The sequence below is a fragment of the Rhea pennata genome, chromosome 4 (assembly GCF_028389875.1).
Source record: "Rhea pennata isolate bPtePen1 chromosome 4, bPtePen1.pri, whole genome shotgun sequence".
Classification (NCBI taxonomy): Eukaryota; Metazoa; Chordata; class Aves; order Rheiformes; family Rheidae; genus Rhea; species Rhea pennata.
The window spans coordinates 27,556,527-27,584,410 of NC_084666.1; the positions used below are offsets into that span (position 1 = coordinate 27,556,527).

The 27,884-nt window shown below is 39.9% G+C and overlaps 1 protein-coding gene across 1 annotated transcript in view; it reads right to left on the bottom strand.

The window, feature by feature from the left end:
- Positions 1 to 16,210: 16,210 nt before the first annotated feature.
- Positions 16,211 to 27,884, bottom strand: part of GABRA4 (gamma-aminobutyric acid type A receptor subunit alpha4) — a 52,457-nt gene continuing 40,783 nt past the window's right edge. The window contains exon 9 of the mRNA XM_062575513.1: positions 16,211 to 27,831. Within this exon, the coding sequence (XP_062431497.1) occupies positions 27,298 to 27,831 (534 nt within the window). The 3' untranslated portion in view covers positions 16,211 to 27,297. The remainder of the gene's footprint in view (positions 27,832 to 27,884) is intronic.

Below are 27,884 nucleotides of genomic sequence, written 5' to 3' on the forward strand. Positions count from 1 at the left end.
TTGTGGCAATTTCCCATGGAAGAGGGCAACCTGCTTCAAAGAGAAATATTGCATCCACCAGTGGCAGTCTCCTGCCTGGTTTATCAGTGCTTTGCAGGTAACTGGGCTGTTTTTCAGCTGAGCATTTCATTTGCAGAGCACCTGATTTAGCTGTGCAGAAATACACTTAAACTGGAAAGAGCCTCAGCGCCTGCAGAGCACGCTGACTCCAGAGAGCCAGAGGCTGTTACCAAGAAGGGAGTTTTAAAAACAATGTGGGATGGGGATATTCTTAAGATTTGACTGAAATTCCAAACTCTTCTGAGGACAGTCTGAATAAAAAGATCTTACAAGAACTCAAAATTCTCCACTCCTGCTTTTTAAATTCCTGAGTATAAAGTAGGAGAGAGGGAGTTTTTTTTTTTTTTTTTTTTTTTTTTTGACAGCATAAAAGCTATATTAAGGGCAACAGATATTAATTACCCTGGTATAAAAGGAGTCTGCATACACTGCATTCAGATTTTTTTCTTTTCTCCCTTCCTATTTTTCTACAGCCTCTTCTAAAAGAAAAATAACCCACACCATTTTCAAGTGTGAGTTTTGGTGCAGAGAAAAGCTGTCCTTATGGTAACAGCTTTTATTGTCCCTTTTGCTAGTTTAATTCTGCACTCGCCTTGAAAATGTCACCCTTTTACTGTAGCGATGCCTGAATGATGCCCTATGCTTTCAAAAGTTGCGCTCCTCTAGAACTGAAAAACACATACGTGTATATATACTCACAGATTAACAAGACGTTCAAAAATCCAGAACATAATAACATTCGGCTTAAAAATTTTATGATGACACAGGTTTAGATGAAGGTTACTTGAGGTTACATGAGGTTACTTCAACAATGGTGTGAGCTTTACTGCAGTCCTCTACCGTAGTCTTCTCTCTCCCTTGTAGCCCTCCTTCTCCCTAAGAGGGTGAAAGCAGGGGGCTGCCTTAGAGACAGCAGTTACCTTTCCAGGCCCTGTGACAGAAGAAGAGGTCAGGCCTAGAGCCCTTACACTCATCGTGTCTGATACGCAATGTGCCTGCATGGAGCAGAGCGATGAGCTGCAACCGGGTGAACGTCACTTAGCCTTTCAGTTATGCATCATAACACAGCATCCCATTACAGCAGCCTCATGCTGCCTCTTGCCCTTCCAGTCTACACTGGACAGTGGGAAAGTCTAAGCCTTCAATAGTAAGAAATATTGGGAAGCATAAAGAAATCAGTCAGCTTTCAGTTGACTATGGTGTGCTGTCAGTGCTTATAGCCACCAATATCACCTCAGCTAAAGAGAGGCCACCATCAAACTGACACTAAACTCTGGGATGATTCTTCTTCCCCTTCAGCCAGTTTCTCATCTCAAAAATTAATGACTGTTATTATAGTAAAGCCCTTGGGAGTGCAAAGTATGCATCATTAAAAAAAAAAAAAAAAAAAAAAAAAAAAAAAAAAAAACAAGCTTTGTATTCTGCATAGGCCTGGGTTCTCGGTACTTCAGGTTTCATTTTCCCTTCTTATTACTTCTACTTTGTAATGGAGGTTTTGGCAGAGACAAGAGAAATACAAAATTAGTTTGCAGGAAAACAAATGCATGTTGTCAAGAAAGTTCATCAAACGTATCATTTACAGTCACAATTTCTTTGTTCACTAATCATGATTTTGATGACTGCAAATTGTTAACTGTAAGTACTCCCCGAACAGTTCAGACATGTCCCTTTCGCCATACAGGCTAATATATACTAAGTGAGGCATTCTGACTATTTCAGTAATCTTCACTCATGTTGTACCATTTCCCTGACTGAGGAAATGAAGCTCTTCAGCATCAGGAAAAGAGAGGAAAAGTATACTTACTTGAAAACAAGAAATATTTTCCATAAAGACATTTTTCCTACTTTTTTGACAATGTTTTCAACGTTCCTTTTTTATTGAGCTATCTGAAGGATGCCAGATAATTCAGAAGGGTAACACGTTAAAGTGGTCACGTGTCAACACTGAAATAGATGTTCATGATCAGCGGGAACCAACCGTGTGTGAAGTCACCTCATTCCCAATGCTGTTTGTAACGGTGATGTGGGTGAACGACCGTGAAACAGCAGCGAGAGGGGAGAGGGCTCGCAGCGCGCCTCGGCCGCGCGCACCCCCGGTCACGGCCTCGGCGCGGGGCCGGCGGCGCGAGGGCCCTCACCGGGAAAAGGCGTCGCGATTTCTGGCTCCTTGGCAGGCCGCAGTCGTGCTCGTGGCTCCCGCAGCGCTTCGCTCCTACCTTCTGCAACGCTTTGCACCACGAATTTGGAACTGAAGTAATTAAGCAACGTAATTAGACATTTATTTTAACTCTGTGGGCCGACGTGTTGGCTGAAGCTTTGCAAATGACGAAAACCGCAGCTGCCATGTTTAGCGCCGGGAGCAGCTCAGCTGCACTGTGTGTCATCACGTCCCATCCTGCTCTCTCGTTTTAATTAGACTCTCTTGCAGGCAACAAATCAGACTGATATTCTTCCTAAATGCTGCAAGTGCCCAGAGCAAACTGAATACTAAGGGAAAAACAAAAAGACAGACAAGATGTTTGTGCTCTTTGTGGTACCAGCGCTTTGCAAACGTAGCCGAAGCTATCGAAATAGCCGCGCTCCAGCGGGAGGTGACACGCTACCGTCACAGCGGCGTTACTTCGGAGTTACTAGGCGTCCTGCCGGGGTCTCTCTGATGACAGACTTGGCTTTTCAGAGCCTCCTGGCCCAGGCTCCCCCTCCCCCTGCCCTTCCTCCAAGGTTTCTCCCCACAGGTGGGACAGTGCCACCTGCGTGGCCTGTTGTAATGGACAGGGGAGAAATGGGGTGGAAGCAGCATGTTTTCTCCGTGCCTCCTCCCGCCTGTCAGTTCAGGGAGCAGCACAATTGTTTAAATTAAAAATTGCCAGATGTCTGGATCAGATCAATTCCACTTTGTTAACAGGAGCGCAAGAAGATCATTTGCCTCTGTTTGGGAGATCATGCAGGGTTGGTCTCTTTTAGAGAAACAGCCTCCTTCGGTTTTATTCAGCCCTCTCCAAAAATATCCCCCCAAAAAACAGAACGTGGAAACATCTCTTCCCTCTCCAGGCTCCTCCGCTCCTTGAAGATAAGCCCTTTAAACCTGCAAGCTGTTTCACGTCACCTGTGCTTCTTTACCTCGGCCAGCGGGCTCATCTGCCCGTGTAATACTGAGGAGGACCCACACGCTCCGCGAGCTACACACGCGTGCCCTCTCCCCAGCACAACGCCAAAACCCAGCAGAGAGCATGGATGATCCCCTAACGGGGCTGGATGAAAGAAACGCTGAGAAAAGAACTGGCGAAGGAAATAGAAGAAAATATACCTTAGTGGGGAGGGAAAGGTTCGAGTGTGCCAGGACCTTGCACTGCATCTTGAAGTGAAGTCTTTAGGGTAAAGTCTTAGTTTCCAGCAAAATCTGATCAGCTGCAGATGAGACGTTGCTGTAGGAGGGAGGGAGAGGAGACCCACAACCATCTAACACCCCATAGACAAGGTAAAGGTATATGAATATTCCTTGAATATATCTGAAAAGGTATATGAATATTGCAATACTTGGTAAAATTACAATGTATTCCATTCCATTTATTCCATTTATTCTCTAACACATGTAACAATAAAATAAAATAGATTCCCAGAGAAAAATATTTTAAACCATTCATAATTCAGCAGACCATTTTACATGGAGAACTGGGTGTCTCATACATTGTATGAGCTACAGAGTTAGAAGTTAATTACAGAATAAATTTCAGTTTTGAAAATACAGTAGAGCAGTAGCTTTTCTCCTGAGGATATGGAGATAAGCTGTTGTACCAAGGTGGGAATGCACTGTAGAAGGGAAGAGGAAATAAGATGTGAAAAGGATAAGCAAAGAGTTCAGTCTCTAGGACATCAACAGCTAGTTTTGGCAACAACGGGACCGCTCATGTGAATAGTGTTGACTGCATGATAGTGGTCCTGGATATACTAATATTCTAATATAATCCTAACAGAGTACAAAAGGTTCAGTTACCATTAATCATCTGACCTGGGACTGCACTAATTCATATTTGTCAAATTCACCGTTTGCAATATTCATACAACATCTTTACATGAAAGCGAATAAAAGGATCCAGGGCTGGGCCAAGCTAATACAAAACTGAGCCAGCAAACACCATTTGAACTGCCTGTTGATGCACAGAAAAGCATATGCGTGTTCACCAAGGCAGGAAACTGCTAAGGGTTATGCTTTTCCCTGAGTAGCTATCAGCTTCCAGCATGTATCTGAGTCTAGAAAAAGAGATTTAAGAAAACATATCGAACTGCAAACAAAAATAGTACCAAGTTCAGGCAGAGCTCAGACAGCTGCATTGCAGTAGATGTTTGCTCTGAACGTCGTGACAGAAACCACTGAGCATGCAGTGAACGGTATCTGGTGCGTGCTTCAAAACCGATCCCAGGCTGCTGTTAGTTCTTGTACTCCCACTGACTGGGGTGACAAAGCAATGAAAGCACTTGTCAGGTAGAAAGGAAAAGTGAAGAACTACACTGAGGCGCTTCAGACAAAGGAGCCTAAAGATTTCTACCATCCGCTTACATCTGACTAGACTATTAGAGGGAAACAGCAAGGAGAAAGGGAAGGAAGAGAGAGCAGACTGATATGGAGATGTACGCCAGTTCCTGACGGACATGCACGATGCAGGAAAGAGGAAGCACTGGAGCAGAAGGAAAAACTGTTGCACAGTAAAGAAAATTAGGAATGAGGAACAGCTGGTTATAGAAGAAAGCAGAGAAGCTAACAGTGAAGAAAACAGAGGGAGCAGCAGCGAGCAGATTGTAAGCTCTCTGGGCCAAGGTCCGTTGTTTATGTACATCTCTCAAAGTACAACCGAGGTGGCGAACTAAAGGTTACCTGTGCTGAATAGGAGGGAATCCCCAGAGCAGATCTTAGTCAATACAGTTTTACCAACATAAAAACATTCACCAACCCTGAAAAACATTCACAAACCTGAAGGTACTCAAATCCCTTTGGCACCACCCAAAATTCCTCCCCGGCAGCGCTCTGCTCTTCTGCATGTTTGCCTTGGCTTGTCTCAAGGGGACACCAAAATTAGACGTTCTTCCACTCAAGTCGTGAAAGCAGCTTGTTTCAGAGTCCACCTAAAACAGTGGATGTTACTCTGTAACATCAGTGGATGTTACTCCGAAATGCAAGTGCCAGAGGGAAGCTTTCCAACCACATGCCACCTTTTCAACATGCAGCTTGTGTCCTAGCAGAGCTTTTTAGCTTAGGTACAGTATGATCTTGGTGCAATTACGCAGCTTTTCAGTCAGAGGGGGTGCACATACAAGCAACAATATCTACCCATTCAAATCTGAATAGATATGCCTCTGTCATTTCATTACTTGTAGCCTCTAAGCTACTTCAAAAATGTAAAATATTGTGTTCTCATTTGTTAACTATTTTATATCTCCATTTTTCTCCTGGAAATTGAGAAATGAGAAAAGCTGATTTTAATCAAGAGCTGCTTTTATGGAGCTCAATATCCTCATTTTTCTTTATTTGATTTTTTAGAGATCCTGAATTCTCAGCTATTTTTCAGAGTCAGTAGTTTCTTAAAAATGAGGAGACCTCTTCTCTCGTTTCCTTTCCTTCTTACCCTTGTCCAGCTAGAAAATTCTAGAAAATAACAACAGGTTAGTTTTAGCCTATTCGATTCATTATTGTTCTGTTATTTTCTATGCCAGTTTTAGCAGTGCTCTTGTCACTCTTGCAAATGTCTTCTTCATTTTCTACCTGTGGCGGCCAATTCCCCTCCCCCTTCCAACTCCTCATAGCTCTTCTTCAAGCCTCATCACTTGCTTCTTGTTTCTCAAAGCTGCCACAGCGTCCTCAGTCATACTTTCTCCACTATCAGCACCTACAAGTTTTGACTGTCAGAAGTCATACTTAAAAGTTCTTCTAATCAACAGACTGTATTTCTTTATCAGTGATAAACTTATCTGCAATTCTAGCTCATGGGGAGATACTTTGTTCTCACAACTTTACTCGTGCACTTGTATATTTTTTCAGCACAACTGTCTTTCTCTATTACTACCTTCTATTATTTCTCCTTCACATTATTTTAACACAGTATGTAAACTGTCATTATCTTGTCCTTATTTACTGAGCAAAACAATGTTTCATTAGTTGTTTTAATTCCCTTTGAATGTCTAACTCAGTTGGACTACTTGTAATTCTTACCTCCAAGGTATATTTTAACTTTATTTTAACTTTAACTCAGCCATTCTTGGATTGTTTGAAGGCATGCTTTGTACTTCCCAAATCCTTTTCAGGAATTTTATTCACTTAAAAAGATCTGGAGACCTTTTCTACAATATTTTGGTTCCCAAGTTCCTGATCCTTCCTTTTCTTTTGTTAAAGAAAACCAAGGAATCATCTTCACGCGAATTTCTGAGCTACTCACTTCAGTTAGTCTTCAGCTCAGTTCTCTTCGCCCATTGTGTCTCACAGTTTGGTCTGCAAATTGAACATCTTAATTATAGACATACTTTTGTTCTCACAAAATTTAAAGGGAATTGATGTATGCTAATTCAATCCAAAGACATTTTTATTACCAGCTCTTTTATCATGTTTTCAGTGCTTACCACACTACCTCTCAACACAAATTTATGTCCAGCTGGGGACACAGCAAGTGTCAGAGTAAACAGAGGGAAGCTCAAAGATCAAATGATTATATGCAAACAACTGTCTCATAAATTCAACTGTCAGTGACTGTTAAGAGGATCTGGCACGTAGCCCTGACTAAAGCCAACACAAACACAACCCTAAATAATAACAGTCTGAAACAAATGCAATCCTGAATAAAGACATGCATTATCAGTGCAGCAGTTAAAAATCTTTCCTAGAATATAGGATACCAATGCACCCAAGTTCCTTATCTTGTCCCTTACCCCAGAATACAGGAGGACACAAGTGATAACAGGAGGTGATAAACAGCCTTGATCCCCGTAGGTCGCAGCTATCTTTCTTAAGCTGACAGTGCCCAGGTTTATTCCTCACACCCAAACATATACTCCTTGAATAATATACTACTCATTGAATTCAGTAGAGAACCTACTCCTTGAATGAGGCAAGGTTGAGCTGCAGCACAGGTAACAGCACTGGTTTATCCCTTCGGTAGTATTGACCATTTTCACAAAGGTTTTCAGTAAGAGTTAACGTTAATTCCTTGTTCTGCGCTTTTTATGGACCTCACATTAAGGATACTGTACAAGGCGCATCTTTATTGGCAGCTGCTGATTCTGGTAATCCTGAAATAAAGGAAGGTATAGAAAGGTGTAGAGCTTTGTTCCTTTAATAGCTTGAAACTAACAGTATTTAGCGTTGGCTCTTTTTTTTTTTCCTTAACACTTCCTGTTCAAGGATGGGAAAAGCTGGTTATAATTGTTTCCTTAAGCTGCTGTTTTCAGTTTATATTGTGTATCACTTAAGGAAAGGTAAACTAATGTTTCATTTTAATAATTCCCACCGGAGTTGAGACTGCAAAATTGCTTCTTGTTAGAAGGAAATTCTTAAAAAGTGCCACCACTGCAGCTTTCCAGATGGAAGCTAGCATGCCATGATAGTAAGTTAGGCAATGCTGGCTATTCAGTTCAGACTAGGAAATCTTAGCTCCAGCTGAGGTAACATTTTTAATCTCACGTCATCATGTTGTATCTATCACATATCGTGACACTTCATGATTTTTTAGTTCCATCTCTCCAATTTTCTGTTGTATATACAAAGTTCTCTAAAAATTTGACTTACCAAGATACTTTATTTCTCTATGGCAAATATCGTTTCTATAAAAGCTGATTAATGTTTTCTCCATCTTCTCTTAGGAAGGCAATTTTTAGACAGAATGCCATCCTATGTTTATCAGTTCTTACCTCTTCCAAATTTAAATTCTCTTCTCTTATTAACGTCTAGGATTGATATCTGCAGTAGCCTGTATAGTGGATATTCCAGATCTATTCCGAAGATCAGATCTACAAGCATCTAATTCCTCCTAAAAGCAATAAAGGTTCATGCCTGGTACTTCTGTGGAGTTGGTCTCTAATTATAAAGCTGTGCAAATATCATTCCCTTTATAAGGAATAGTATCAGGCAGTTCAAAAGTCTGGCAACTGATCTATAAATAGGCGTTGTTTGTACAGGCTTAGTCCGACATTTATCTCAGCTTTTGATTCAGCCAAGTATATAAGGCACATACTTCTGTTCAAAGTCACTGCTTATGCATCTAAACATAGGGTTGGTAGTGGTCAGCACCAGAACATTCAATACCAAGCACAGCCATGCAGATGCTTAAAAAAAAAAAAAAAAAAAAAAATCTGTACTCTGCAGGTGACAAAAAGTCTACAGATGATACTGCTTAAAGAATCACATTCCTTGACCTAGCCAAGTCAGACCTCGAGCTGCCTACCAGAGTAGAAGAAAGCACCCACAGCCAACCTGAAGCTCTTCATCTGGATGTGAATCAGGAATCACTCACAGTGACCTCAACTTTCCACTGCACTCTTGGCACTTCAAGGCAAGCAGTGATAGCAGCCTTTGCCTCTACAGTGCAGACCGCAGATGTGTACAGAAAGGCAGCAGAGCACAACAGGACTTGTGCTCAATTCAGATATCTTCCTTTTCTTATATTTTGAAGGTTTTCCTTCTCTATCACCAGTATTAGGTCTGCAAGTAGATGCAATCCCTCACTTAAAATTCTGTCTTTAAAACAAGTAACCAAAGTTTATTGAAACAGGGCTTGCACATCCTCATCCAGTGACTATTTTACTCATCTGTCCTTTTGTACCAGAACTGGATAAAACTGGCAATTTTTCCACAGAAATTTTGAAAAGTTCATTTTGTTGACATGGGAGCTTGGCCATTTTAGAGTTATTTTTCGGTTAGTGTCTTTTTTTTGCCAAACCCAACCTTTTAACAAGGAATAAAATCAACCATATCATTAAAAGCAAAAATTAGTAATAATTACGCTTTTGATGATATTTTTCTTGGTCAAACCACAGTCCACAAAACATTTCAGCTCCTAAGCACCTGCAGTGCTTCCCTTAACTTTAATGACATTGAAGAGGACTCAGCTGACCTGCGAAAAGACTGGCAGTGAAATTAGTCACCTGCACACAAGGGCCAGAAGGATTGCCTGGGTACACCCCAAAGGCTGCAAGGAGAGCAGGGTCTCTCTGCAACAGAGATGCTCCAGCCATGTGTTTTAAGATTCATGGAGCCATCACTGTGCCCTAGTGTGAGTGGAACGAAGTGTGCTATGGCAGGTGGTTTGGATGCAATCACGGGTTGTGAAGTTCATGCACGATGGCACTAGCAAGATCATTTACATGTGATGTCTGAGATAATAAATGGCTTTATCTCAAATTGAGGGAATGTGTTATTGCCTAGACAACAAAAAGCTTTTACAAAGGGCCACGCTACAGTAATACATGTTATTTCATTTTGAAAAAGAAGACACTAATGGCATAAAACAAGGTCTCTAATGGTAGTTAAATCTGAACCTCAGTTACCCTGTGGGGAATTCACATGCAAGTGCTTTTTAAAAAGTCTCCTTTCACTAAACACAGTTTGTAGGGTCCCTCCACACATTAACGATCCAGCTCAAAAAAGCTCCTTTGTGGCACCTGTTTAGTGAACAGACAAAATTACGGTCCTTTAAGGAACATAAAGACTCTTCTCTACCCCATCACAGTTTGGTAAACCTACACTGCTAGGTTAAACCCGCCCAGGACCTACTGAGGTCAGCTGGCAAAGATCTTAATAATACCATTAAATTTTATTACCTTCCAGTGAGAAGAGTTGCACACAGACTATGTATTGAGAATGCTCCCATAAAAAAATCCTAAAGTGTGTCTGAAAACCACTTGGCTACATAGTGAAGGCCAAAATTACTCTAGCAACTAGTTTTGCTGTTTAATTTTCTAGTACAGAGATAGCCAAAAAGAATTAAAAGCATTAGGATCAAAAAATGGATAAAACTATACCTTTGTTTTACTGCCCAGACACTGGATTGCAGCGTGTAATTACTGCACTGGGGCACAGCAACAAAAGCTCCTAAATGAATATGTAAATAGTGCTTTTTCCACATCAGGTATTCAAGGAAGGTTTATCTAGCTGACTGAACAATTTGTGAATAAAACTTATATGTAACAGAATGAACATGAACAAATTGCTTTTGTATTTATTTGCAACTCAGAAAATTCCTCATAAATGTTATTTACTCTATAGATAATTTCAATCCTGATTAACTAGAGCACCCTTGTTCAGGAGAGCACTTGAGCACGTCCTCAAGTCCCATTGAAGTCAATTATTAGGTTAGTTGAGGGAATTAGTTATAAAGAGAGAGATCTGGGAGGAACAGTGGACATCATAGGAGAGGAAGAATGGAGAAGCAGAAACAGTGCACGGCACAAAACCTAACTAAAAAGTAGGATTTGAGATTAAACTAGGTGACTTTTGACCACTACACTTTGGCCACTGTAAGGGTATACAGCTCTAACGTAAATGAAGTAGGAAATATCTCCTGTACTTCTTTCATTTCTTCGTGACCCTTGCAAAGCACTTTATTCTCTGTACAAGTTTCCCTAAAAAAATTCTGTAACGAACATATTAATTACACAATAAAAAGGTACTTTTAGCTTGAACTGACTGCTTGTAAGCTCAGCTAAATTTAAACACACTAATGAATATGCATCAATTGAATAGTGAAAAGGAAGGAATAAATAGGGAAACAAAACAGCAATGTTTTATTTCAGGGAAATAAAAGGCAAATACAGGGAAATAAAACAGCAATGTATTTGTAAGGGCATAACCAATATTCCTGGGGAAAATCTATAACAAGGAATTAAACGTAAGATTAAGTAATGATTTGGCTGATTTGCTCAATTTAGCACACCTTGCTCCTATGATAACAGAAAAAGAGACATTCACGCTATATAACGTAATTTATTCAATGAATTTGTCTTTCATGCCAACAAGGTAACAGCAATCAAGCCGCGTAAAACAGTATAATTTTGTATATTATTTGTTGACTACAAGGAGCACTTACTGAGTATCTAAAAGATACATAAAGAAAATAAGCCAAAGCTTTGATGTCTAGGTTTTGATATGCCTAATAATTAAATGCCACCTTTGCTCATACGTGACTTGGATAGAGAATCCATTAAAGTTTGTTCTCTCCGAGCCTTCTTCAGCAGCCAAGCACACGTGTTTGCACACACCTCCCGCAGTCTGCAACACCAGCTTCCTCCCTCCCCCTCAACACTTGTGACTGCAAGCTGATGGCCACTCGTGCTCATGTGATTTTATCCATTAGTGGCCCACAGAAGTTTAATTGCTTGTATTTTAGAACAACATGAAAAGGACAAGATAAAACACATTATAGAAGAACTGATCGGAAAAGCGCTGACAGACAGAGTTACCTACTCATCCCAAGTTTGATATCAGTGGAATCAAACCATAGCTAAATATATTCAAATGCATCGAGATTGACTTCTTAATTAATCTGTCTAGGAGGGTCTGAAATGATCTAGAAACCAGTTGCAACTGACTTAAATAGTTTATAATAGACCAGATAAAAGGACAACTTTTACTGGGCTGATAGCTAATAATGAAAGAGTAAAGGATCTGTCTAGAGTGCAATCGATTAATTTTATTCCAGGAAAGACTGGCTAGAAGTCAAGTGAGCTAAAATCGTAGTATTTTTTTTCTCGGAGAATATGTAAAATTCATAGAGAGCACTGGGAATTTAGGTTTACAGTTAATTGGTAGAAGCTGGCTTTTAGAAAAAAATCTGCATCCCTATGCTTCCAAGCTAAGGATTTCTGTCAGGAATTAGCGTTTCAAACTCTTTCAGTGTTTCACAAGTTTTGCTGCATGGCCTCACAGCAACTCAATTAAATTAAAAACGAATGGCTAATTCACTGAAGAACCCAACAGCTCTTGCAAGTTTGCTGTTATCTTTGCAAGTCAGAGTACCTTCCGCACGTCTGTAGTTAATTACAACGCCACAGCAAAAAAGCCAGCATTTCCCTTTCCTTCCCCTTCACCAAACGTTTCCATTCAGAACGCGATGGAGTCAAACGCAGTTAATACTTGAACACCAAGCTCAAGTACTGAGAGGCTTGCAGTAAGAGAGGCAGAGCGGTACATACACAATTTCCTTGCAGTAGCTACATTCCCAAGAAGCTATAATCTTTCCTTGACTTTAGGGATAAAATTTATCATATTTTCTCTCCAAAGGTGGTGTTTCTTTTAATCTTATATGCTGAAGTTAAGCATACTGAGAAGGGGGTTCAGAGCTAATTCCATCACCAGTGACTCTTAGGCAGTAAAGCTTCTTAAAAAAGCTGGCAGCCAAACAGAGAACATGGAAGTAGACCACGTAACACCACCCACATGCTGGCCAGGAAAGCTGGTGGGGGTCCTGCTTTTGCAGCCCCAAGGATTATCACTTTTTCGACCTGCAGATTTCAACACAAAAAACGGAGCCTCCAAGGCATTGCTGTGCTCTAATTTAGAGCCCACAGAGAATCACTGAATCACGTAACAAAGATGCAATGCTCTGTTTAGAGGAGCTAAACATTCAGAAAAATCACAAGTGCAACTTCCAGCCCAAACTGACAAGTGTAACTGGTTTCCATAAAAGAAAAGAACCTTATTAAGGGGATTAAAAATAAATAAATAAATAAATAAATAAAAGGGGAATCAAAATCAACCGTATGAGGGAAAAGAGGCTGTTGCATTGCAGTAGCAAAAATTGTTCATACAGGCCCAGACTCATTTAAATAATCAATTTGGTTTATTCTGACTTGCTACCTCCACCCTGAGGAAGTCCCTCTTCTTTACTTTGAGCAAAGTATCAGAGCAGCTTTGGCATTTCACCACAAACCTGGTGTGGAGCTAACAAGATAGTTATGTCTCTGAGGAAAATTAATCCTATATTTGGATCCGTGCCCATTAATATCACATACAACCCGCATACAGCTTGAACCTAGAAGTTACTTCTAGATTTGAGTCCAGTTCCCATATTGCAACAGGCCATAAAACGCACCATTAGCTGTTGTCTTAGCAGTGTTCAGGGCTAAATCCAGCAATTTATGTAAGTGCTCTAACACCTGTCTACATGCACTCAACTTATGAAGTTACCTGGTGCTAAGACTCCTTGAGCATGTGAGTTCCTCAAGCAAGAGATCCAGAAAAGCTGTGAAAAATGTATCTGAAATCCTCTCCAGGACTGGGGAAGACGTATTGCTTCAGCAGTACGTCTTCCAGTACTGCTTCAAGGGATTCCATAGGGCTTCTCCTTTTCTAAAATGGCCCACTGGTCCCAGCGCTTCACGCCATCTGGGAACCTGCATCAACGTGCACCCATAAAATGGGCAGGATTCTTTGAAGGGCTTTTATGGGCAAGTGCTCTAACCTAGTAGAAAAGGCCTAGCAAAGAAAAGGCCTAATAACGAAAAGGACGTAAGTACCTCAGTCTGTAACCAGTTTAAAAAATAAACGAAAAAAGTGAAAGAAAAAAAAAGAAAAAAGTATATACAGTGCCAGGGAGCCCAGAGTTGTGTGTGGTTTTGGCTTGCTCTCAATACTGTACACTTGAAAGTAGCTCTTTATTCAGCTTCTTGACATCTGAAAAAGAGAATACTTCAATGTATTTTTAATGATTTTCTGTAGTTAAAAGTGAATTTACTCAATTCAGAAGGTAAACATCTCCACAGACTAAGTAGAGAAAGTCATATAAGAAACATAGCCAAAAATTGAAATAAATACTACTGAATAGGCTTGGATGTATTTCCCATCCCTTTGGCATCTCATTCCAACAGTTTCATGCATTCCAGTTTGCTACTGAGACTCCTTTCACACTGTCCCTTGGGACAACAACGTAATTCCAGTTCCAGAGTCTTTGATTGGCATTAAGGCCAAGTCAGCAGTGTGGAAAACTCTTCTACTTTTCTTAAAAACCACAGCTTTCCAAGAAAAATCTTCGATGTTTAATGTAGCTATGTTATATAACTTCTCTCAATCTTGTTGGCTTTAGGATTTCAGCTCCTGCCTTTGTCTTCCAGGTATCTTCACCCAAGAGCAGCAAGCTGTGACCAATTCCTTCCAGCTGTCACATGCAGTAGGACTACCCTTCACTTTGTGTCTTGTACTTCTCCTCCAGCCTAACTCAGCTCTACTCTCTCACAAGGTGAAGCCGAGTAACTGCCTGATAGTCTGTGCTTTACGCGCTGATGCAGCCTGACATGACACTTGGTAGCATAAGCTACTAAAAGCACTTGGGACATGTCCAGCCTATTCCCAGGTCTGTCTGTTTGTATCTACAACTGCCATCTAGCTGGTTTCCGCCTGGTTTCTTGAACGACTTCATTCTGATTATCTCAGACCATCTGACAGGCTGTGCTTGTTTTACCTTTAACACTTTACAGATACTGGTCTGCTCAGATGCACGGTAACATTCATTATCTGAGAAGACCAGAACTTTTTATTCAAATAATGGCATCCTTACCTGTCTCTTCTTCAAAGCTTTTTCTACAAAGCATCCCAGAACATATCTGTGAAACTTGAGCCCTGCAGAATGGAAGAAGGAAAAGGGCAGAGAAGAGCTACAGGCAAAGGACTGGAACCTGACTTCCCCGGTAAAGTGTTAGGTTGTGGTTATTCTTATGGGAAGTACTAAATGCTATATATAAACACAGAACATTTTTACAGGAATTAGAGTACCCTTTCCCAGCTCAATCCCAGATTTTTTCAGAGGCTTGTAGTCAGACCACTAACATAGCAAACCCAGGCTCAGTCTGCTTCTTCAAATCAGACACAAGATAAATCTAGAACAGAAGTCTCACTCTTAACTTCCAAGTACGGATTCTAGTGCTCACACTAGTCACACCAAAGCCCTTCACATGAAGGCATTCACAGCTATGAATAATGATTGTAGGAGGTGTTTTGCACTAGCCCAGAATTAAGTTCCTAATTGCCTTCAACCTACAGACTGAATTCCTCTTATACCAACACGCACCATAATTCTGACTTGCATAAAACCTTATCCCAGCATCCTCTGAAGTCAATGGGTATCTTTCTTGGATGCTAAAGTAAGCCTTGTAAGCAGTCCAATAGCAGAATTTCCTGCCTAAGCAATACAAGCAGCATTTCTGGGATAAAATTGGTACAGAGTGCAATAAAACATGTGATGTATGGTGTCTCATGCCATACAAAGTTAAGTGGCAGCAGCACATGACTAGGTTGTGCATCAGGCTTAAAAACTACCCCCAGAGAAGCCAGGGCAAGGGGACATAGAATTTCCCAAATTTATGAACTAGTCATGGTTGTCAAACACAGCAAGTTTGTTGATGTCAGTATCTGTGCCTGAAGCAAACAGCAACTAGCGCACTTTGCAGCACTGCAAGCCATGCCGACAGCTCTCCTCTCAGCCTGCAAAAAGATTTGATGCTCCTGACCACAGTCAGCAAAAGAAATGAGGGTGCTAACTCCCTGCCCTGCACAGGCCACTGCACATATTGCAATGATTTCTCCATACATCTTTCTCTCTACACATATATATATGTTGCTAGGTATTTTGCAATCCTCATTGAAACGCAGTTACTGCAAGCATACGGCTGCCTTTTAATGTGCTGAAGATTTATCAGGTCCAAACGCAGAATATCAGAAAAAGTGTTTAGGCCATCTACTGAAGCAGAGCAGCAGACACAACTGGCCTCTAGGCAGGCAAGGAAAGAAGCAAGTAATGTTATAGTATCTCACAGGAAGTAAGAGAATAAAGTGGGCACCACTAGTGCGTGTATTATTTGTTTCTGCTCCCAGCAGAGAGGCAAAGTAATTTGTTTAGCTTTTAGCTGATTAATGTAGTGATCAGCATCTTGACAATAAAACATTAGTAGACTGAGTGCGCCATTTTAATAAATTATACCAGATATTATCATTCGTCGGATTGCTGATGAAACCCATTCCTTTATCTGTTCATATACAGCATCAGGTTGATTTAAACACTTCGCTAACATTAACATTCTAAAACTAATGCGCTACCATTAACTGCAGGAGGATTCACATCAAAGTTTACGATAGTTCTTCTTCTTCCCCGCTTCAGGCCACAATTAGGAAGACAAAGTGTTTAAGAACTCTCACAACTGTATTTTATTTAACATCAGCAATATACACTGGAGTATAATAGGAACAATTTTTGCACAATCTTTCTTGCAAGATGGTTTTATTTTCCAAATACAGAGATGTTCATAATACAGGAAGGTAACAATTAAGCTGCACAATAGCAAAACAACTTGACAGCTATCAAACCACCCTTTAAGTTTTTTAGTACAACCAAGTGACCAGCATTGAACATGTGTTCAAAAAACTTAGTTAACCTCTGATCCTTCCAATCTTCCAGCCATATTGTTCCATTCCAACAAAACTGTGCACGAAGAATCGTGTAAAAGAATTCAACTCCAAGGCTTCCCTTGCTTTGATTTCCTTCCAGTTTTTCCTCATGCATGAGTTAATACAATGGGATATATGTCAGAATTTGGCATGGCACAGAGACTCTTGCAACATGCATCTAGGACAGTGACATATTGCAGAATTAGTAAATTCTTGAAAGAAAAGTTGGGGATTTAGGTCTTTCCAGAAAGAGTGTTAAAGAAGCACTTCTACTATGCTGTATTAGTGCATATTTTCTGCATGCCACAGCTTTTATAAATAACAAAACTACTTCAAAATGCTTCATATTTTTCACTGGGAGTGTTTCTTACAATGGTCTAAGCTTAAATCTAAATGCTTTGGTTGCAATGAACAGGGCTTCACAGGAAAAGAAAAGCTCACAGCTCATTAAAATATCAGTAAATATTAGGTTTTTACTTTTTTCCACTTAAAAATTACACAGCTACAAACAGCTGCTGTACATCAAGTAGAAATCACCCTCCTAGCTTGGTACAGCTATTACTTATTTCTATGCCAGTGGCTAATTCAAAATGTGTCTCTCAGGCTGCCTCTCTGACCACTCTGATTTGAGAATGGGAGAGAGTGGAGGTTCCACGTTATTTGTTAGGTGAATTTATTTTAACAGCTCACAGAAGCACCTCAGCAATTAGGAATATCAGAACTAGTAGGAGATGCAAGTCACTGGTAAAGTGCAAGGGAAGTGCATAAAAGTGGGGAACAACATAGGAATTATATCATATACCTGGGAAACTACTATATAGCTCTTTTATTTATTACCATCAAGCAAATACTGTGCTTTCAACCAAGTTTTTAATACACTTTTGCTGTTCATATATTTGCTAGTGATGAAACATTTTTTCAGGTATATCAGGTATATCAATTGCCACAGTAGCACAAAGCATGTGCGGGCCAATAATACCCGCACCTATCATTCACAGTACTGTTTTATTTTTACAGGTGCAAGCCTAGGAGAGTGATTACTGATACTGCCACAGTGAAAATCTTAAGGTGCCGAAGAAGTATCTTCATTTCTAATCAGTATTTCACACAGTTTATCAGCAGGGAGAGGGATAGAGTGGCTCACTGCCAATTCAGTAAAATTGGCTAGATAATCCAGCAGACTAAAAACCAAAAGAAGCCAGAAAATCCTGCGTCCACTCTACAACTGACTTGTACTTCAAACATCTAAAGTGCTTTATGTCACTACCTTTATTGAAAGCTAAACCTTTAAACGCACACAGGTTACTGCAGAGCCATCACTTCCGTGATGGCCAGAAGGCCCTGGGACGCCCTGCGCGGGGCTCTGCATGGGGGAAGCAGAGCCCACAGCTGAGGTCTGGCGGGGGCGTCGAGCCGCGGCACCCGCGCCGCACCAACCCTAAGGCAAGGCGCAAGGCGAGGGACCGGCCAGGGCGCACCAAAGCAGTGCAAAAGGAGCAGGCTATGCTGGAGCGTGGTTTTGAAGATGGTGCACTTAGGGTTTTTTGAACAGCTCATGAGCAGCTCTTCAGCCTAATTCAGCTCTCATGTCTTACCTCAGTAAAATGCTCACTGGTCCCCAGGTTCAGCTGTTCTTTTCTAGAACAGGGATACCTTCCCGGGCTGTCCCTTACCAGGACTAAATTTAGATGTATTTGACCACATTCCTGACTCAGCAAGGCAGGGAAACACGGGGAACTGACTGCGTGTGCTCCTGACTGGACTGATGAGCTGAAGGGAAGGTTTTCGCCTAGACTGTGAATACATTGCCTCCTGCACTTCCCCTAGAATACAGCAGAGGGAAAAACTTTTAAGTGGATAGGCAACATGTTAACTAACTTATTAATAAGAACAACTGACAGCATGTAGATCAGACAGAGAAGGACTTTTCCTTTATTCACATATTTTCTATTATCCAATTGCAATATAGTTATGTATATTATCTCTAGAGAGAAAGTGAGAAATAATCTTTCCAGATCTCTACAAAATTTGCTCGTCTTCTGTTTACATATGCTCTTTACATTCTCCAAAGAGAAAAATAAAATCGATATATTTGTGGAACAGCCACTGAATATCACAAGGCTAAGGACCTTTCCCACCATGCTGATACTAAGCAGCTTTCAGATCAAGATACAAAACAAAAAAAAAGGATATTCACAGTGTCTCACCTTCTTAAGTGAAATGGATAAAAATAAAATTCACATTTTCAGCATAGAAAAAATACTTTGATAAACTACAGTACATTTAAAAATTAGCAACTAAATACCCTCCAAATGTGACATTTTATGTGAAAATAAAAACTGTCTTTTTAATAGAATCATCTTTGAAACTCTCTTGAAAGCACTCTGGGAAGTTTCTACCTTCCCAAAATTTGCAGCAGAACTTGTGATTTCCATGTATACATGTGAGGAAACCTCTTTGTTTAATGAAAGCAGGAAGAAAATGTCATCTTGATGTTTTCCTCACAAATACACAACAGAATAGAGAAATAAGAGTCAAAGAGAAAATCCCTTTTACTATGTTTTAGGTATAGGAGAAGTTGTAAAGAAAAGCTATACCAACAAAAAATTCTGCACCTAGGAAAGCCCGTGAACTGCTGGCATGTCCTCTAAGTGCAGTCTGTATGGCTGGACACATTTTCCCACAGCAGGATCAGGAAAATCACCACAGAGTCTGCAGATATATACCAAGCAGCAGCACTAAGCAGATTCTGTTTAATTACTATACATATACTTGCTCCTCCTACCATGGCTCACATCACAACATCCAGCAGATGTGGATCAAGGTACATTGCTGTCTTGTCTTCTCCTTGCACATGCCTCCTTTGAGATACTCAGTGCTGTTACAGTGGGTATCAGCAGTGCTGACCCAAACGAATAGTTTTCTTCAGCTTCAGTCTGTCCTATTTTGGACTCCGGGACTCCAGAGCATTTCTTATCCCACCACTAGTATTCTGAGGGCCCTGATGCACCACAGTACAGTTTGGATGCATTACATCACGGATGTACCCCAGCTGGCAATAACTAAGCCAGCTCAATCCTTCTAGTTCTCTAGTCACAGCATCAGAAACCTTAGGGCAGATTAACTGTGCTGATCCTCAGATGGGATTTGCAGTGGGTGTTGAATTTCACATTGTAGCAGCTACATGCTGCCGTGCGTAAGCTACCTACTTGGAAAGGAGTTTAAGGTGCATTTTCCTAAGTGGCTTAAGCCAGTGTAAGCTCTGCAGCATCTCTGAAAGAGGCAGTCTCACTCTGCTCCTTCCCCTCTGTCCCTGACCATGGATTCCTACCTTCTCCCACCTCAGCAACGCTGACAGCACTCATGCAGCCATATAGTTGGTTAAAAACTCATCTTTTCCTTTTATAGAATCTGCTTTCAGCTCAGCACACTGACCACACTGTGCAAGTGCCAAGGTTCAGCCACTTGTGGATTTCCATTTTCAAAAACATCTGCTTAAAATGTAGCCACAGCCCACAAGCTGTTCTATATCGCACTGATTAGATTATCAGAAGCGCTCAGCAGTAAAGAGCACTCAAACACAAGAATGAAGTCTTCAGATTTAGTAGGAAGGTGTGATATTTCCCAAAACTGTCTCTGTTACTGAAATGATTTTTTTAAACCCTTCTCCTACTTAACTGAGTTAAATTGGAGGCAGGAATCCCTGTATTCAGTCTCTTAAACAGAAACCAAGTTAAGTGATAGAAGTTCTGTATTCAGTCTCTTAAACAGAAACCAAGTTAAGTGATAAAAATTCCACTGTGCTTCATTACTGAAAATGAAACATATGGAGTCCCAGAAAGCTTAAAAATGACACTGTTTACATCTTTGGCTAAGAAATGCTTTAAAACAGAGGAAAATAGTAATACTGAATAAAACAAATTTTTTCCCTTATCTATTCTGTCTCTTAATTCTTCCTGGCTGATACAAAAATACCCTCTTCAATGAAAACAAGTTTAATGGAACATAAATGTTTCTAAGAGTGCATTAGCAACTTATTTTCTTTATTACTTTCTCAATATATTTATAATAATTAAAAATATTATTTCTATGCTGTTTCCTGCCAGATGCTGTTCTAGTACCTCTAATAGAACATATCTTAAAATAACTGCTTGGAAGCAAGAAACTAAATTTTTCATCCTTACTCATGTTTTCCCCTCCTCTTCCTTTTCTCCATCTCCAAATAACTTGATTGACTTAAGCTGTCTAACATGCTCTAGGTGACCCTGCTCAGCGGGGAGGTTGGACTAGATCTCCAGAGGTCCCTTCCAACCTTACTGATTCTGTGATTCTAAGCTCTGTCATAAATTCTGGCCTGCTTCTGTTTTTTGTCCATTATTTGCTTTGCCATTAATGTAATTCAGAAAATCACCTTTGTGGGGAAAAATTACTACAGAGGACACCTGAGGTTTGAGAAAGCCTGTGAGAGCCACTGTTTTAATGCTAGTGGAGGCAGCATAGAGTACAAAGGGTGTCCACAGGAACTTTAATCCAGCCCAGAACAGTAATCCCAGCCCCCTCACCACCTCCTCTGTACCATCACTAGCTGCACAGTAAGCCAGATCAGAGAACTGATCCAGCTGAATACTAACCCAGCCAAAAGAAAAAAGACAGACTTGCTTTTTAGCTAGACAAGTTATTCCAGGCAGCTCACCATAACCACACAAATACTTCCCCACACACAAAAGAGAAAGCAAGGAAGAGGGTGAGAGCATTACATTCAGCACCAGTACGGATCTCTCAGAGTAATTATGGTCCTAAAAAGCTGTAAGTCTGTCTACACGGTCTGCTACAGACTGCTTCAAGGAGGCAGGATATAAGCCAGCTCCAATCCAGAAACCTGCTCGAACAGTTATGCTGATTCTTGCTATTCATAATGGCTCAACTACCCGAGACTAGGACTTTGCACAAGTGGACCCATTTTCCACTATGTCCATGCTACCAGCATTGTAGCACCTAGAACATGTGAAAGGCATGCATACCCTATGTAACAAAATGATAACCAGAATGCTTTTATGAAGGTATCTGACATGCCTCAGATCTCAACCATTTGTCTGCTACCAGAGGATGTTGCCACAAGTCAATATAAAAATAAAGAAATGCATATAAATATAAAATTATTTCTTTGAAGTATGTTATGATTCACTTGAGAACATGGTAAACCCACAGAATGAGAGACTTTAAAGCCTGCAGCACTAAAAAGACTACAATGTTACTGTGTAATAATGAGGTTCAATCAAACTATCTCATATTTTGAAAACACTCTAAAGAAATACTAGTACATGTTCTGATTTCTCAGTCCTCCATATTTGTGCATGTTCACTTACCATTAAGAGGAGCCACCAGCACAAGATGAGAAGGCAAGACAAAGCAGTACACAATTTAATTTTGCAATGCACTGAGCTCGGAAGTCCAGCTGAGTGTTTCAGATAGTCAATTCCTTCTTTTACAGATCTCCAGTTAAGCTTTTTCCAAGGAGGAAAACATATTCATAAATAATAACAATTATTTATTAAATGCTTCTTTATTCCACCAGATCATCTGCAGAATGCTATGGCAATTCACAGCATTTGCTTCAACATGGATACAACATTCACTAAAACACACAGGACACATTGAAGTAGATCAACAACAGTGAGACCAACAGCAAGAAATAACCTAGATCTCTGTACTAGTTGAGGGTTAGTTTATTAGTACAATATTTTTAACTCACGTTCGTTTTCTTGCTAAGAATGGAGCTATCAAGATAATAATAAACACCTACCTCAAATAGTGCTTCAAGGTACTCTTTCTAAACAGCAGTGCTTGTAAGTGCATCTTGAGCCTGCCTCCCTTGATATTCAGAGAATTCATTTTCTTGGAACGTTTTAATATACATACGTACGTATGTATCCAGGCTATGATCAAATTAATATTTTAACCACTAAAAATTATACTATTATTAGAGGATTATTCAATAATTGACTGGAGTTTGGATGTTTTTTCTACTGTTACATTTACAAAAAGGGAGTCTCTATGCCTTTTAAAAATATTTTACTTTAAAGAAGCCATACAGCTTTTGGTTTCTCTCTCAAGAAAATACAATTTCAATCAAAAATTGTTGTGAGCTGCAGCAGATACTAATTGCTTTGCTTTGAAGCTCTTTCAAGCGGAATAATATAAAAAGGATACAAAAGTCCAAGAGATATCTTTAGATGCACTAAGTTATGTACTATAATGCAAAACTAACCAATTCTGAATAGAATACCTACTACATTTTTAATTCATGTGAAAACAAAGTTTTACACATTCTACCAATTTTACAATAACTGCATTCTTCATTCCCTCAAGCTGAGAACACAGTAAATAGTATTACTAAAGAGAGATTTTATTTGTTTTTTTGTTGTTTTTAAAGAGTGCTCTGTACCTCACACTACTAACATTTACTTGGAACACGACAAGAAATAACTTTCAGAGTCTGATTTATATAGAATGCACTGAAACTGCACACCACATTCATATTCTCCAAATAATCTTCACCCTGATTCTTAGCAGAGACCTACAAATGAAGACTGTACATATTAATTCTTACCACACTGTTCCAAAATGGTGTACTTTTCCTGCAGGGAGAACCAGTAGGCCTGATTTTCCTTTCAGTTAACCTGCCTAAAGTGCATGGGAGTCAACAAAAAGAACCATATTGATTTCACTGGATTTCAGTATAGGTCCTTGCACGAGTATAAACAGAAATAACTTACCGTGGAATCACACAGTAAAAGAAATATCAATCTTGAAAAAAATAAAAAATATGTTTCAGAAAGAAACATTCTATTGCTACTTAATTAGTTTTTTCTTATCTAGATTTTCTCTCTTAGCATTTTTTTTTTTTTTTTTGTAACTACACACTTAAGGTCACTACCCTTTTGTTTTTCACTAAGTAAGAAGTTTTATTCATATAGTTTGCTCCAACTTTGTGTCACATTCCTTTCTGCTTGTTAGTGTATAAGTGAGCAAAGATCTTTTAGGAGAAGTACTTCCCATTCCCCCTAATTCCCCCACCCGCTGACCTGAAACAAACTCATTGCCACATATTTCTGCAGTTTTCATCACTTGAAAATGATGAGATACTGAAGGCTATGCTAGAACTCTTTGTAAGCAGTAACGTTTAGTTCCTGTGAACAGAAAAGCTCTGCTCACATTCCTTGTTAAATTATTTGCCATTTCCTTTAGTTATCATATGGCCTACTTGCCTGATTTCAGGGTAATGCGGAATCAAAGAAAACTTAACAACAGTTTACAAAATGTACTTTTTTTCCTGAAAAAACATTCGGGAGAAGGAATCCAGAGCACCTCAGAAATGCACTACTGATACCCGTACAACGGAGACCAGCCCATTTTATAGGTGGAGAAACAGACTCCACTTCTGTTTGGCCAACTCAAGTCACCGCAGAGGGCTGGGGGTCTTAGACGGCCTCTTTGCTCAACTTAATTATTTTAAAAATATCAGTGAAAACTAATGGGCTGATAGAAATTTGACTCTGCTCATAGTTGACTAGAAAATACACTACAATTACTGTGAAGGCAATCTTCTTGGACTGAGTTTTCAACCAGTTTTCTCAAACGACTGCATTAGTGGTTGGGGCTGCAACACTGGAAACAGTAGGAGTTTTGCTACTAGTAACAATGTCTCCGAGGAAACAGCAGTTAGTGGAAATTTGTCTGTATTTCCTAGTAAGGTTTTCTTTTATCCAGTTTCCTCTCCTGTTTTAAAAAGATAATTGTCTGGAATGATTGGTTAGTTTTGAATCACTATGGTATCATCAAAAAAAGATTGTTCAACAAAACCAACAGAGAAAAAAAAATAGTCCCTGTAAAGTTCATCTCACTCAAAATCATCCCTGGTTACTGAGATGACACCTGCAGCATTCTCCACTAGAATTCTGGTTACCTGTGTTGAACACTTGGCCCACTATATTTAGCCTACTCCTGCTTTTGTTTATGCTTCTGAATTACATAGTATTCAGAGCCTGCCAGTATTACTGATTATACTGCAGGCTATTTACTGTCCCTGATCACTCTACAAGGAGATTAATTATAATGAAAAACCACAGTTAACAATAATCTCCTATTTACATTGCCCTTATGTACTTTGGAAAGCTAGTTATGGTAATTTCTTCATATACTGTAACACAAAAAAGTAGCACAGTACAATAAATTAGTCCTAGACTCATAATGAGATTTTTTTAATATCTCATTTTGAATGCAAGCATGCAAATGTTGGAAGGAACTTTAGAAATATAATGACAGATTAAAAACACACATATTCCATATATGCCATTAAAAAATTCTTCCAAAATGGAAGCATAGAAATAAATATTTGTGATTTTATTAATTTTTGCAACCGTTTGTCCCTCCTTGTAAGTCTCTAAAACAAAATAGGAACCACAAATGAATCCAAGCAGTGCATTCAGATCAATCTTGGCCAAACAGCCTGAACCAGTGTTGATCCTGCTGAACAATGCACTGAAAAAGCTGATTATACAAGCAGTAAGGGGATGAAAAGGAAGAGACAGCTGTTTCTGGTGAATCATTTGAAGTTCTACCCAAGACGCAACATCCTTGTTTTTCATCAGAGAGGGAAGAAAAGAAAGAATAATTTCAGGAGCTTCTGGAGGAAACACTAGTTTCCCAATACACAGAAAGCCATACAATAAATATGGCTACAGTTACAACTCCTAGAGACACATCCGAAGATGCAAATTAATGCAGACAAACAACTTGCATGGGTGCGGCGTTTGCAGTTCTGTGCTATGGCAGGTATCACGACTTTAAGGAGTGTGGTAATTTCAGGCTTCTGCTAAATGTAAGAGGCAAAGAGTAAAGGACCATACATCGTATCCTGACAATGCCAGTGAAGTAAAAAAAAACAAAAACAAAAGAACAACAAAGAACAACCCACTAGATCATAATAAAGTCATTTGAGACACTACATGCTTCATTACACATTTCTTGTAGACTCCCAGCTCCTTTAATTTAGAAGGTCAGATTCTCAGCTGTGAAATACCTACAGGGTTTGGATAGACCCAAAGAGGCACAGAGAATGCAGTTCCAGTTTTAACATTCTGGGGTCTTTTTACACCCAGAATGCTGGGACTATGCTTGTCCCAGCATGGTCTACAGCAGTCCTATGCACATCCTCAATTACCCCGTCTCCTTGCGGTCTCCACCACTCTCGATAATTTGATCATTACTTGGGCACAGAATCAATCACACAACACTCACCTTACCTACCCCCCAGCACAAATCTTTAACTGTGACCAACACGTAAATCTGAAACACCAATATATTCAAACTATAGATTATTCTGTCTAACGGAATTCAGTTGCTTCCAGACCCTTTAGAGGCACAACCAGATCACAGCTGAGAATTTGGCCTTTGATTTTTAATTATCACCTGCACAGAAATGTCAGCCATTTGCTAGCCAGACACATCTGTGCAAACATTTTTAGATTTATTGCCAGCATATCTTCCACCCATTCTGGTGAAAAGATCAAGATTTCTAGTGGGTTTAAACTGTTCACTTTTTTAATACAGACAGGTAATTGTCTGTTTGCATAATGCAAGTTGAGCCATTTAGAAAAGCCCCCATCTATGCAATAGCCTAAAAGAAAGCAACAGATCATAAATATGCCTCATGTAAGCCCCTGCTCTATCTAGGAACATTCTTTTCTATTTATGTCTTATAACTCCTTCACAAGAGAGTATCTTTCCTTCACTCAAAGATGTGCCATAACCATACTGCTCAAAGAGCAGGGAAATCTGTTTTACTTAATTTTGAAGCCACCTGTAAAACTTGCAAAATTTAACATGATTCAAACATTATATAAAAGAGGGGAGAAAAGTAGGTGTCTGAAGAAAACTAGAGAAGTATGACTAAAAAATATGAAGGAAAAAAAAAAAACAAACCATCCAAAAATGGAAGAACAAAAAATTCAAGCAAAAGGTTGAATAATGTGGGCCTGGTCCCCCTCCCATAAGAGATGTACCTTAGGAGTAAATCCACTCAAGCTGCTCAGCAAGGTCAAAAGAAGAATCACACTTAGGATTTTACCAAACAAAAAGCTCCAGTTTCAAGAGTTGCATCAGATATCAGATTTTGCAAGGTTCACTCCTTATTTTGGAGTGAGAATTTCCTAGGCTGCAATGAAAAATAATGGTCAGTAAAAATATATGGAGCTCTCCTTTGCATAACTTTGCTGGAGTCACATTCTCCCAGGCTGGACTCTACTTTCTTGTACTGCTCGTTCCACTCCCCCATCCTGCCAATTTCCATCTAGCAGCGAAAATCCCTTCCCAGCAAATACTGTCAAAGTATTTAGGGCACAGGCCTTGCACTCAGAGAATGCAATGCGGTGTCCAGACAGCAACGCTGGGTGCCTCAGCGATTTGTAATAATCATCGTGCACATTCCTAGCAGTCAAGGTGTGTTCCACTGCACAGCTGTGCACCTCTGCCTTTGATTTGTTTCCTGTGCATGCTCCTCCCAAAGGCAAGTTCTGTGTAGCCAGAGTAGTCTGTCTGTAGAGAGTGATGGTTCGCTGCTAGCTGAAGGGAGGAAGACAATTCTGTTACCCATTACTCTGGTAGGAGTTAACTAATTATCCCCAATAACTCCAGCCTTTACAATAGGAAAGTAGCACACAGCTTTTATAAATAAGAATTATTGACCTCTTTAAACAGTTTCAAAAGAAGAAACTCTGCATCAAATGTGAGTATAATTTAGAAACTACTACATAGCAGCAAAACTACATTAGACTTTCTGATTTTTCCATGGTGTCCTTGGATAGATACACCACCCAGTAGACCATGTTAAATGCTCCAAACGTAACAGGAAATAGAATGCGTGCATATTTGTCTATCTTACTAGTGCCAGAGTGGGAGGCAGGGGGAGCAGGCGGTGTGATAGCAGATGGCTTTGCAGATGCTCCTAACGTGTTAGGTGTGGTGGTCTGAATCTGTTCCAGTCTGGATCCAAGCAAGCGCTGAATGGAGGGGGATCCAGCTGTGGCATGCTGGGATACAAATCCAGTTAAAATTGGGGTAGAAGGAGGAGCTGGAGGGGTAGCTCTTGCTGAAGATAACGTCTCTGATGCACTGATGCGTGTGAAAGGGTTTGGACTTGATGCAGAAAGGGAGTGGGGTGTAATGTCAGAAGACCCCTGAGATACAGAGGGAGGCTGAACAGAACTGTGTCTTGTATCAATTCGGTTTCCACCATCAGCTTCAGACTGTACTGTGGCATTCGTTCTTTTCCTCACGTTTGAATTGGCATCTGTACTCTGCAAAATTGCAAATAAATAAATAAATAAATAAATAAATAATAAAGAACCAC